Source organism: Brassica napus, chromosome C3 (assembly GCF_020379485.1).
Source record: "Brassica napus cultivar Da-Ae chromosome C3, Da-Ae, whole genome shotgun sequence".
Taxonomy (NCBI): domain Eukaryota; kingdom Viridiplantae; phylum Streptophyta; class Magnoliopsida; order Brassicales; family Brassicaceae; genus Brassica; species Brassica napus.
This window is the reverse complement of record NC_063446.1, coordinates 35,771,579-35,784,076: the sequence shown is the minus strand read 5'-3', so window position 1 is coordinate 35,784,076 and position 12,498 is coordinate 35,771,579. Positions and strand designations below refer to the sequence as shown.

The window sequence follows — 12,498 nt, the reverse complement described above, 5'->3', positions numbered from 1 at the left end:
AACTTCACAATAACCGGAAAAATAATTTGGAAAACAAATAAATGAAAGGCACCTGTCCCTCAAGCCAGAAAATAAAGTCTATAAATACGTTCTTCCTAAGCGTCTAGGGTTTTCACCGTTCTCCATTTCTCATTTTTAACTCGTTAGTCTCATATCCTCCATGGACAATAAGTCGGCCACCCCTGCTGAAGCAGATCCTACTGTGATCGAGGCAACAACGCATCTAGAGGAAGTTGGTAGAGAGCAGAAAGATGATTTGGAGAAACATAAGAAAGACATGGATGAGAAGAAAATATCTGATGTGATGGAGATATTGCAAGGATTGTCCGATCGTCTGAAGACGATCGAAGAAAAGATGGATTGTCGTCGTCAGGAGATGGAAGAAAAGATGGATTTGTTGATATAATCGATTAGTGTAAAAGCCGAGGCAGATAACATGTCTATCGATGAATCCTCTTTTGGCCAGGAATCTGATGAAAGGTATAGTAATGACCGTTTTGGTCGTTTTTCAGATGGTCCTGGTCAGGAGCGTTATGATCGGTTTTTATTTGGTCCTGGTCTTGGTCAGGAGACCTTTGACCGTTTTGGTCGTGTTTCCGGTGGTCCTGGTCGTGGTCAGGAGACCGATGACCGTTTTGGTCGTTTCTTCAATGATGGTGGTCAGTATACCGATGACCGTCTACTTCGTTTCTTCAACGGACGTGGTCGTGGTCTTAATGTTGGTGGTCGTTTTGCCGGCGGGCGTTGTGGCGGCCAAGGCTACTGTGGCACTTGTTGAGGTTATGGTGAGGGAGGAGAAGAAACCTATTTTTCCTGCTCAGATACGACGACTATCTTCGATGTTTTAGGAGTGGAAAGCTTTTTTTCTTCAAATATGTTTGGTATCTTTAGCTTTTGATACATTGCCACCTTTTCAATAGTTCATTTTCTTCTTAAATTAAAGTATGCGAATATTTATGTTTTTTGTAAGATTTGTAAAGCAACCTCAGTTTTTGTGTTAAAGATGTTAAAATATATAAAATTCAATTCGTGAGTTTGGTAACTTCATTAGTCCCTCTAAGCAATAACATCTGACCTCTAGAAGAATTGTTGGGGAAGAAACAAACTAACTAACAAAGCATTTTCAACACTTAGAGATTCATTAATGTTCTTGAGAAACTTCATTAGTGGGATGGATCTCTATATGAGATGAAACACTTTAAAAAATTCAGACAAGCAGAGCCAACAATCCAGCTGAGTTCGTAACTGAAGTTTTGTCTGCGCAAAAGTTAAACTTTGCTGCGAGCTTCTAAACCGCAGGTAACTCCATTATCGAAATTATACTCTCGCAGGAAGAACAAAGAAACGTGTTAAATTTCAAAGACTCTTCTTATGTCGATAAGTGAAAACCAGATTGGTTAATTAATGGGTTTAAGGAGACAACAGAAAAGGCCGTACATTAATTTACATAATCCATACATTTTATTATAACTTGGTGTTCTAAAGAATACATGAATTGATATCGAGAAAATCACAAGCACAAGTTACATAGCTTACGAAATATCTTTAAGCAACCACACTGTTTATAATGTACATGTGATGAAGTGACCAATAAAAGCACAATTCTCACTGGCAAAAGCATTGTGTTTCTCAAAGACTCTGGTAACAATGTAATTATATGATAGTGCAGCAACACTATCAACTTTGTTTAGCACTCGAGGAAGTAGATGTTGTCATGAACGATTCACCACACCCGCATTGACCTTGCGAGTTAGGATTGATGAACACGAACTCTGATCTGCATTTAAACACAAAACAAAAGTTAACACCGCTCTAAAATTTGTAAAGAGAAATATATAAATAGACATTGGATTTGTCAAATGTGACAAGAGTTTGCAAACCTTAGTTTATCATCTATAAAGTCCATCTTGGTGCCAATCACATGCATCAATGCCTTGGGCTCCACAAGGATCCTCACACCTTTTTCTTCCACCAGCTCATCAAATTTCCCTTTCTCATCTGAAGCAATTCAATACTCACGGAGATCAGTCTATAAACAACGGCTCAAAGACACACAATCAACAGCATGTAACATAGCTAGAAAATTCTTGTTCTGGAACAACGAAAAGCAAAGAGGCAAGCATCTATAAATTAACTTAAAAGGTGAAACTATGTATTCAACTACTTTCCCCTCAGGGAACAAGAAACAGCCATTGGAGGTTTTCTTCACTGATCAAATTTGAGAACACAAAATGTAACGGATGTACTACTAAACTTGAATGTTGTACTCTAATCTAGACACTTGAAGACTAGAAACTAGATAGCTCTCTTTAATGGAACATAGCAACATATGGCTTTCGCATGGACAGAGCGAAGAACCAAAGGAGGCGAACATATAGAGACTTTAACGGAACCTATGGTCTTATATGCATTCAGATAATGTCCCTGAATTTGTATGATGAGGCAAGAATCATCCACATGATACATATAGCTTCATCATCAGACATAAATCATTCTCAAGTCTCAAACTTATATACCAAGGTATGGAATAAAACGAGATGAATAGCCAAGGTAACATCTCATAAGCACAAGATTAAATATACAAAGCAATGCATATGGGTTCTTCATAGATGAGCTTAACACACATAAGCAATTCACTAAATCTCAATTTGACCAAGCCTCCTAGTGTCTATATCTCTTGTTATCAAAGACATGGATAAGAACAAAACATAGCAAGGCTGGGTTTTTCAGCAACCAAGATTGAAACTTGGTAAATAAAACAAAAAAAAAAGATTGAAACTTGGTAATAAGTTTGGTTCCACCAAAAATCAGACAAAAAAAAAACAAGAAAATCAAGAAGAGTTTGTTTACCGGCGTAATTAAGGGTGTATGATAAACCGTTGCACCCTCTGGCTTTAACGCCCAATCGGAGGAAAGGTTTCTGCCTCTGCTGCAAGAGATGATGAACCCTAGATGCTGCTTCGTCCGTCAACGTTAACACCTGCTTCCTCATCGCCGGTCCCACCCTCGCTGCTGCAGCCGCTAAAACTCGAGAAGCCTTCATCGAATCGAACACTTCGAAGAAATTATAGGTTCACGGGTGGTTGGATGATTTATGAAGAAGAATAAAATCTCAGAGCTAGAAAATGTCTCCTTTCGTTAGAAAATGGACAGACAAGACTAGTAAATAAAGGGGAAATTTGGGTTTCGAGATAGTAGTTCGGTTATTGGAAAAGGAAACTAAATTTAAAATCAAAAAGCTGGTTCGGTTCGGGTACTTGAAAATTTAGTTTGGTTAGCGAGGAGTGCATCTAGGTGTGCCCGTTTTAGATTTAACTTTATAGGTCCCACTCAAGTTTTATAGAATTTCAAGTCGGGTTTACTTTACAATAGCGGTGTCAAAATCCTTTATAAGCACAAATCGCTTGTTGAATCAAATTCTGCCATGTGTACAAAACAAAATTATAATAAATAAATTGAACCAAATATAGCTTAGAAAAAAACATAAAACGTATCAAAATTTTTAGAAAAGGCCCATGATCTACGTACACTATTGTCCACGATCTTCTTCTTTTTATACTCCTGAGTCTCTCATATTCGATTCATAAACAACAGAAAAACTCCAAATCAATCAATAACAAAAATATGCTCCATCTTCCTAATTCGATTTCTGAGTAAATGGATCTCTCAGCAACCACATATCTCAGTGACTTTATCTTACAGTTTCACCATCTTGGGCGGAGAACCATATTGCTTCGGTGGAACGAGTTTAAGGCCAAGAAGATTTGAGAAAGAGTGGATATGGTGGCTCTGAATGATATGGATTGCTGGATATTTATCTGAGTAAAGAGACTTGCGGGTAAGACATGCCAGAAAGAGAGGAGGAAGATAGACATGGTCAAGTTACAGAAAAAAAATAATAGACATGGTCAAATCATAGGAAGATTTTTTTGATAAAAGGTAAAAGCGTAAAATATAGCATGATACAGATTGATGACACCGTTGAAATACGAATACTTTGACATTTTCCCCTATTTTCGGTGTTTTTTTTTATTTTTGGTAAATAAGTGGTTTATGTTTGGTTCTAGGGACGAGAGAAGCAATAAGTGTTGAAGAAGGCAAAATCGGTGCTTCACAAGAACAATGACTAAATTCTAAACAAATAAAGGTATGATGCAAGGACAAGAGTAACAATAAGGTATGCCGCCTCCTTTCTTACACAAATTCTAAAACAAAAGTATGAACTATTCAAAACAACATGTTAAACAGAAAGGCAAAACAAAAAGAAGTAAAACAGAAAATCTTTAATCTAATATTTGTACTCAAAGAGCTAATTTAGATAAATGTGAATTTTTATAAACAGATTAAACTATTTTTATATGTTTGTGATTAGTCAATGATATGTGTGATACGTTTTTTATGTAGACTAATCTCTTTGTGATGAGCCAAAGTTATCTTATATAAGTTTAATTATTTTTGGATAGAGTTTCTTATATAAGTTGTTATATAACAAAATTATTACCGTGCGTACGCACGGGGTATATACTAGTTAGCTATAATTCATGAGCTTAGCTCATCACAATTTTTTTATGAGCATAAATTCTACTCTCTCCCTCAGTTCCTGAAAGTAGAATTTTTTAGATTTATTTTTTGTTCTAAAATAATAGATTTTCTATAATTTTAAAGTATTTTTAGTAGTTAATGTTGAAAAATTGTATACTTTTAAAAAACATTAATTGAAAATATTTAAATTGGTTGAATACTATTGGTTGATATTTATTGGAAAATGTATAGTAAAATAAATAATAAATTCAATTGTAAACATTTATTATATTCTTAATATGCGTGAATACTCTAGAAAGTCATTCTTTCGGGAACAGAGGGAATATTTTTTAGGCTTATTTAATAAATGAGTTTAATGAGCGAGCTTAAATTAGATCACGAATTATATGAATAATCTTTAATGAACATGAGCCAACAACTCATGATCTTAGTAATATTTATACTTAAAATTATATATATATATATATATCATATGTAAATAAGATAATTTCTATATTATCATATTTATCTTCTAAAATTCAAATGTAAAACCAAAAAAATTTAGATATATATATAGAAAATGTAAAATAAATTTTTACATACTCATCATCTATCTTTAAATTTAGATGTAAAAAAAATATTCCTAAGAGACAATTTAGAAATTACTCGTAGTTATCTTACTTAATATTTTGTTTTACATTAAAATTTTATAAAACACAGATAAGTAATATAGAAATCATACTTTTAATATCATAAAACTTAATAAAATTTATTTTAATATTTTATTTTATGCTAATTAATTTTTTATATTCGATTGCGAGATAGTTCATTTAGCTCATGATCTTGATGATCTGAGTTTGAATTTACATATCGAAGCTCATCTGATAAGAGTTGAGCTGAGCTAACTCATGAAAGATCCAAACTCACTATGAGCTGATCTAATTTGAGCGAGTTAACTCATTTTGACACTCCTACTTTAGAACACTTAAGGTTCGGTCCAGTTCTAGTAATCTCAATGAAGATTCATTCTAGAATCGAAAACTTTTGGGTTCGGTTCCAAACCGAAATAACTGTAACAATCCAAAACTAGATAATGAAACAAAATTGCATATCAAACCTCAGTCTTACGAAATTTAAATTCTCATAAAAGATTCACCAACCAACTCTAGAAAGTAAGATTCAAACTGCTTAAAATAATCTTGTTAACGTTTCTTTATATGATTCTTCGAACCATTATATATGGTTGAGTGATAAGGCATTGAACATAATAAACGGGAACACACTAGGTCCTCCTTCTATGCAAGTGTGTGAATCCCATATATAATGATAATTTAAATCCCCATGCTGTAACAAAAATAACAATCATCAAAGTAATTTTCAATCACAGACACATGATAAATCGATTAGAAAGTTTTTTTTTTTTGAAAAATAAATCGATTAGAAAGTTGCTTGTGTGAAACGAACAAAAAAAGAAGTAAAGCAAATAAACATGAGTGGACATGACATAAAAGGAAACAACGATTCAAAGGCTTTATCTGCGAATGGTTTCTTAGTCTCAGACGGAGGAAACTGTAAGAAATCAAGATCTAGAGTATCTAGTTTGGCGTTGACAAAAAAAAAAGAGTATCCAGTTTGTAAAGTAACGTAGGCTTGATGTTTTATGTGGAGGTTTGATATATGGTTCTTATACAATTACAAACATAGTTACTTGTTACATTGACTAAAACAGATGCTGCCTGGGAAAAATCCACGAATCGGTCTTGGCTGGCATATCAGCTCCATCCCGCCCATGACAAGCAAAGATGGACTACAAATAATATAAGAAACTTGAACCACTCCACTTACTGACAGTTTTAAATTAGAAATCCATAAAACTTAGCAATATGTTAAGAACATGTTTGGGCCTGAACTTATCATTAGTTCACAATTTCCTTAACAACTTTGACCATCTGAGTTAACTCATCCCCAACAGATTGGCCTTAAATTGTTTGTAAATGTACCGACTTCAAGTTGATGTCTGATTAATTTCTACCGAGAATCTCTGAGTACACCATTGGGAATAATTTCTATCTTGATATTTGATTAATTAGCCCAACGTCTAAATTTTTGAAACGTCATTAAAAAGAAAACTCACATTTTGTTTGAGTACCACGAACGTCATCAAAGGGATTATACCTTAGATGCCAAACAAAAAAGAAAAACAAAAGAAAGAAGTTGACTAATGTCAACGCCATTAAAGGTAGACAATCTAATCTCTTCATAAATCACTGTTCTATAATTATCAGCTTTGCCAACTGTACGGTTGTCTATTTCTGCTTTCAACATCCCAATAATTATTCCCTTCACATTATAAAAAAAGTCACGTACGTATTTTGTCTTTTTTTAAAAGGAGACTAATCTATGGATCATCTAATAATATTAGACTAATATGGCCATGATTTGGTCTTGAACCAGCTATTGAAATTTTTTTATTGTAGATCTATGAAAAAGACTCCTCATCTCACTGATGTAAACGTAATTTTTTTTTGGTCAGCAAACGTAATTATATTATGATATATCGTTTCTATTAAGATTTGGAAGAGATTCACTCCTTTTCATGTGTGCTTAACCGACAAAAGGAGATAACAATGAAACATAAAAAAGCAACATCAGTACATACATAATTAAAGGGTGCTGTTGGTGAGACTGAAAGTAAGCACTAACCACCAATAATTAACATTAATTGATACCTGATCAATGATAATTATCGACAAAGTGGGTCAGTCAGATCATATTATATTATACTCTTTTGATTAACTTATTTGGCACGGTCTTGGATAATATCGAATCCCATCTCAGTCGGATCGGTAGCTTGAAGCTCATAGTGAATCCCTTCCAAAACCCTCCTTAGCCCAGCCTTCGACGTTGCGTATAAGATCTTTGCCCTTATTCTTGATGCCTCCGGCGACCTAATACGGTTAACAAGTGTAATTACAATTTCACCCTTGCAGCACATGAATGTTTTCTGCCGGTGCATGTTAATATATATTACGAAATATCTATTTTTCCATTGCCAGTGACTGGGCCTAACCAAATCCTGCCGAACTCAATCAGCCGATTCTTGAGGTTTACTGTTAGAGTTTGGTTAAGAGTTCGGCTCAATTCGATAGATTTTTATAAGTTCTGATTAGGTTTTGTGGTCAAAAAGTTCAATTTAAAAATAATAATAATGAAATTATACCGGTTTATACTAAACCAGACTACAATCATACTGTATTAAAATTTTGAATCGAACTAGCGGAAATAACAAAATAATCTGAATTTTTAACCAAATTAAACCAAAATCTAATTAAAAATTCGAACTGGCCAACTAGCCAACCAAACTAATTCAGTTGAGCAAAACTTTGTGCAAACCGTATTTACCCGAGCTGAATCAACCGTTCAAACCGACCTGTAGGACTAAATAGTGATTATAACTGGAGGGGTATAAAGGTAAATATTGTAGTTCTGGGAGGTAAGACGACTAACCAGTAGATAAAGAAGATCTTGCTCTTGCGGCAGTTATCGACCGTGACAAAGTCGAAATCAAATACGGCATAGCGACAGTCGTCCACGGGTAAGGAAGCGGTGAGATCTTGATAGTTTTCTCCGGCGCCGCCGACTTTGTCGACGGTGACTTTACGGGAATTCTCATCGATCTTGAACACGATGTATCTGTGCACTTTCTTCCATTTCATCTCCAAGAATGAGCTCGTGCACTCTTCCGTCACTCGCATCCCCGTCGTCGCCTGCAAAATCAGATGATATTTAGTTTCAAATTCAGATGAAAAATCTTACGAGGAGATGCAAGAAAAAACAAATATATTCTTCTACCATCTTGAAAGCCATCGCCATTGTTGCTAAGATTCCTGGGTCTCTTTTTTTTCTCTGGCGTGGAGAGCTTTTCCGTTAAAACGGAATGACTTTGAGGTCTTTATATAATAAAGTTACCTCTATGCAGATGCGATCATTAGTTTTCTAGTATTACAAAATTACCCTTCAACTTTTTAATTAGAAGCGAATAATTTTTCTCGTGGGCAATGGGCATATAAGAGGATGGTTAAAGATAGAATTTTAGCGTGGATTTTTAGTTAAAAATTAAGAGACAGTTTCTTATATTCTGCTTAGAACACCATCTAAAAACCCTGTGTTAATCATGCTCAGTGCAAATATATATGAAAAAAAAGTTTGATAAAAATATATATGATCCAGTGTCGTGCGAAGATTTACAGAGGCTTGAGACAAATATAAAAATACAGTCTTTTAACGAAAAAATTTTTTGATAAAAATATATCATATAATTAAAGAAAAATTAGCACAACTATAAAACAATCAGCACTACTATGATTTAAGTTAGCAAAGATTACTTAAGAGAAGCTCGCAAGTCTATAATTTATAATTAGCTATACAATAAAACAAAAATAATCTTTTCTGATAAAAGAAAATAAATGCAACTTTTGGGCTTCCAACTTCAGATGATAATACAGTGTGTTTAGTAAAACCACTAACCTAACCCAAACTTTTAATAAGAGCCATAAAATGTCTATATATTTTGGAGGCCCAAGGCAAAAACCTTTTTGGTAACACATTAAGCACGCTTCTGGGTTGACCAAAAACAAAAGATGGCAAGTAAGAATTTAGGAGAATTATTTTTAAACGTGGTATTTCAAATGGCTGGTTCGGATATATGCCGAAAGAAAATTATGGAAAACGAAACAGAAATAGTCAAAAATTTCACTTTTGTTATGCATGTGAAACAATATATCATATATTATTCATTTATTTTTCTTTTTTTTTGGATAAAGAGCTATATCTATCTTATTAAAACTCAAGTACAAATTAGATTTATTTGGAAACATGTATAGCAATTTTTTAAAAAAATTTGTTTGGAAACATAGATTGTAGTTTAAAAAAAGTTTGTTTGAAAATATGGATTGCAGTTTTAAAAAGGAGGTTTGTTTGGAAACATAGATTGTAGTTTTAAAAATATGTTTGTTTGGAAACATGGATAATATTATATTAAGAGAAAAAAAAGTAGTGGACTTATATTTTTAAGAAAATTTGGAAGTCTATTATATTATGAGAAACTATCTATCTGCTACCTAATCGGGTTCGGTTCAGGTCTGTTTGGGTTTCGGGTTTCCGGGGTCAAAGATTTTAGCCTTATTCTAATATTTCTAAATTTCAGTTCGGGTTCACTTCGGATTTTTGCGGGTTTCGTTCGAGTTCGGATAACCCATTTAAATTACTTTTAAAATTTTAAAATTCATTATATATTTATATACTTTAAATTTCTCAAAAACTATAAACAAAATAATATATTAAATATAAATTTGAATAACGTATGTCAGAATACCTAAACTTAACATATAAATTATCTTAGTTCAAATATTTGGATAGAGAATCAATAATTATTTTAAATATTTTGGTGTTTTAAGTATACTTTTAATATTTTATATATTTACTATTGGTTATTTGTATATATTTTCAAGTATTTAAACCAGCTTAAAAGTATCATATATATATTCTAGATGTTTTTATATATATTAAATATAAAAATAGTTAATATATATAAATCTATAAATCTATTTCGGATACATCCGGGTACTCGGAATACTTCGCTTCAGATCGGATTTGGTTCTCCAAATACAAAATTTTGAATAATTCAGATATTTAATCAATTTCGGTTTGGGTTTGGTACTACTTTTTCGGATCGAGATCGGTTTGGTTCTTTAGATTCGGGTATTTTATCTAGCCCTTATATGATTTGAAAAACAAATAGAAACATATTTTTTTAAAATACATCCGCGCGGACGCGCTGGTCAAATTCTAGTTATACATTTATGATCGGTGTAAAACATTCTTTCTTTAAAGCTATACTTTAGAAAACATTCTCGTCGGTAGTGTCTTCACCACTATGATTAGGGTTGAGCAACGACGAAACGCATCATGTTAATAGAAAGAAACAAAAAGTATAGGGATCAGGGAAATGGGTCAAAATGCCTATATGCAATTAATATATACAGAAAAATAGTTGTGGCGCTAGGAATGGAGAGAGTGGTCCCAAAGAATAGTAGTAGTGGATAAAGTAACCCAACACCCACAATTTCTTCGATCTCTGCAGTTTCGTGTTACTCAAAACTCAAGTGACCCTTTACGTGTAAGCTAAGGATTGAGACTAGATCTCATATTAAAGTTTTCTAAAAGATCGATTCAAAAGTAAATATGTTGTTATTTACATATTATCAGTCTTATTCTATTTTTGGATCACAGTATCGAAAGTTAATTTTAAATCAATATTTTTATTGTTTACAATTCTATCCTTTGAATGTTATGTTAATCAAAATTATTATGTTATAAATTTTGTAGATACCATCTCAAGATCTATCGGTACGTAGGCACGTGTGTAGCCCAGGGCATAAAGAGTTAAATATTTGATATTAATACATCCCAAGGATACGTTGAAGGCCACTATACCAATTCCAGTATCTTTTTTTCCTGAAAATGTTCGAGTCTTCCCATGGAATTGTCCAATGCATGTATGGTACAACGTGTGGGAAACTTCACAACATTCGTATTTCTTCATATGTGTGTGTGTGTGTGTGTGGTAATTTCATACATAAATATATATAATTCTGTGTATATTGGTATGCCAGTGTGCGTATACTCTGAACTAATGTTCGGCTGTGTGTGTGGGTTCAATCAAACGTACCATATGTGGGGACGTAACAGATCATTCCAAAATACCAAACACTAAATTCCAACGTTAGGTGTGAAGGAAATATATGGCCACGTGAGGTCGGCTTGCCTTTGCCTCTCCAGTGTTTAGACTTTGTTGGTTTCAGAAAGTTCTAATCAAATTGATAAGAAAGTCTACTACGATTTCGGTTGAAAATGGTATTTAATTTTGTTTTCTGTTAAGAGTGATTTGGGTAGAACAAGTTTATAATATGTATATATATAATTGTTTTTCTGTATATAACACTACAAAAAAACGTTTCCATAACAACGACCATTTACGACGAAAATCTTTCCTCGTAAATTTACATGGTGTTTACAACGCAGTTACGAGGAGACCAAATTTTGTCGTAAAATCAATGTACGTTTAAGACGAAAGTACGTGGAATGAGAAATACGTCGTAACCGTTATATCGACATTACAACGAAACATGTTACCGTTATATTTAGGTGAAAACGTGTATTCAATGTGCTTTAATTTACCTAATTTCGTCGTAAAGTCATTTTAAATATCATGTTAAAACCATGTAAAATCCATGTAAAAGATTCCTTGTAAAATCGTTGTTATATTTCAACTACCCAACTCAAAAATTTCTCTATATATATGTCATTTCCCACAACTCTCTTCCTCACAACACACAAACGGAAAAATAAAATCAGAAAAAAAAGATTTCAAAAAAAAATCTAAGAAAAAAATGGCCGGTGGCGGTAGTATTTACGAGTTACGGAGTTGGATGTATTTGCACAAAGATTCCGACGGGAGGGTGACGAACGCATTTCTGAGTCGGGTAGAGACATTCATGCACCAGGCGGGCTGCACACCGATCACGCAGGAAAGCGGTAAGATGTTCTGCCCCTGTCGGAAATGCAAGAATTCAAAATATGCACGTAGTGAAACTGTATGGAAGCATTTAGTAAACAGAAGATTTACACCACAGTACTACATTTGGTATCAACATGGAGAGAGTTATGGGGAAAATGAAGCTAGTAGTAGTAATAATAATTTTGAGGATGCTCATCATAGTGAAGAACCGAATCATTTGCATAATGAATATAATTATCATCAAGATCAGGAGCAGATGGTAGATCATGATAGGGTTCAAGATATGATTAGTGATGCATTTTTAGAAACAACTACAACAATAGCTGATGAAACTGGAAATGTAGAAGAACCTAATTTGGATGCAAAAAGGTTTTATAAAATACTAGATGCTGCAAATC

The 12,498-nt window shown here is 33.4% G+C and overlaps 2 protein-coding genes across 2 annotated transcripts; both read right to left on the bottom strand.

Annotated features, from left to right (window-relative positions):
- Window positions 1-1,438: 1,438 nt before the first annotated feature.
- Window positions 1,439-3,196, bottom strand: LOC106386657 (iron-sulfur assembly protein IscA-like 1, mitochondrial). The gene is made up of 3 exons (XM_013826479.3): window positions 2,851-3,196; window positions 1,881-1,998; window positions 1,439-1,777 (listed from the first exon to the last, which is right to left on the bottom strand). Exons 1-3 carry the CDS (start codon window positions 3,041-3,043, stop codon window positions 1,678-1,680), a joined length of 411 nt encoding a protein of 136 aa, XP_013681933.1. The 5' UTR covers window positions 3,044-3,196; the 3' UTR covers window positions 1,439-1,677.
- A 3,870-nt stretch (window positions 3,197-7,066) lies between these two features.
- LOC125583721 (actin-depolymerizing factor 5-like) lies at window positions 7,067-9,413 on the bottom strand. Its single transcript, XM_048751169.1, has 3 exons — window positions 8,374-9,413; window positions 8,029-8,288; window positions 7,067-7,469 (listed from the first exon to the last, which is right to left on the bottom strand). The coding sequence occupies exons 1-3, from the start codon at window positions 8,392-8,394 to the stop codon at window positions 7,319-7,321; spliced, it is 432 nt and encodes a 143-aa protein (XP_048607126.1). The 5' UTR covers window positions 8,395-9,413; the 3' UTR covers window positions 7,067-7,318.
- Between the last annotated feature and the right edge of the window lie 3,085 nt (window positions 9,414-12,498).

Excerpts from the sequence above, each read along its gene's own strand:
- LOC125583721 (XM_048751169.1), bottom strand. The coding sequence starts at position 8,394 with ATGGCGATGGCTTTCAAGATG. Across the intron at positions 8,289-8,373 it reads TGGCGATGGCTTTCAAGATG|GCGACGACGGGGATGCGAGT; the intron begins GTAGAAGAATAT and ends CTGATTTTGCAG. Across the intron at positions 7,470-8,028 it reads AAGATCTTCTTTATCTACTG|GTCGCCGGAGGCATCAAGAA; the intron begins GTTAGTCGTCTT and ends TAACCGTATTAG.
- LOC106386657 (XM_013826479.3), bottom strand. The coding sequence starts at position 3,043 with ATGAAGGCTTCTCGAGTTTTAGCGGCTGCAGCAGCGAGGGTGGGACCG. Across the intron at positions 1,999-2,850 it reads ATACACCCTTAATTACGCCG|ATGAGAAAGGGAAATTTGAT; the intron begins GTAAACAAACTC and ends GAATTGCTTCAG. Across the intron at positions 1,778-1,880 it reads TTTATAGATGATAAACTAAG|ATCAGAGTTCGTGTTCATCA; the intron begins GTTTGCAAACTC and ends GTTTAAATGCAG.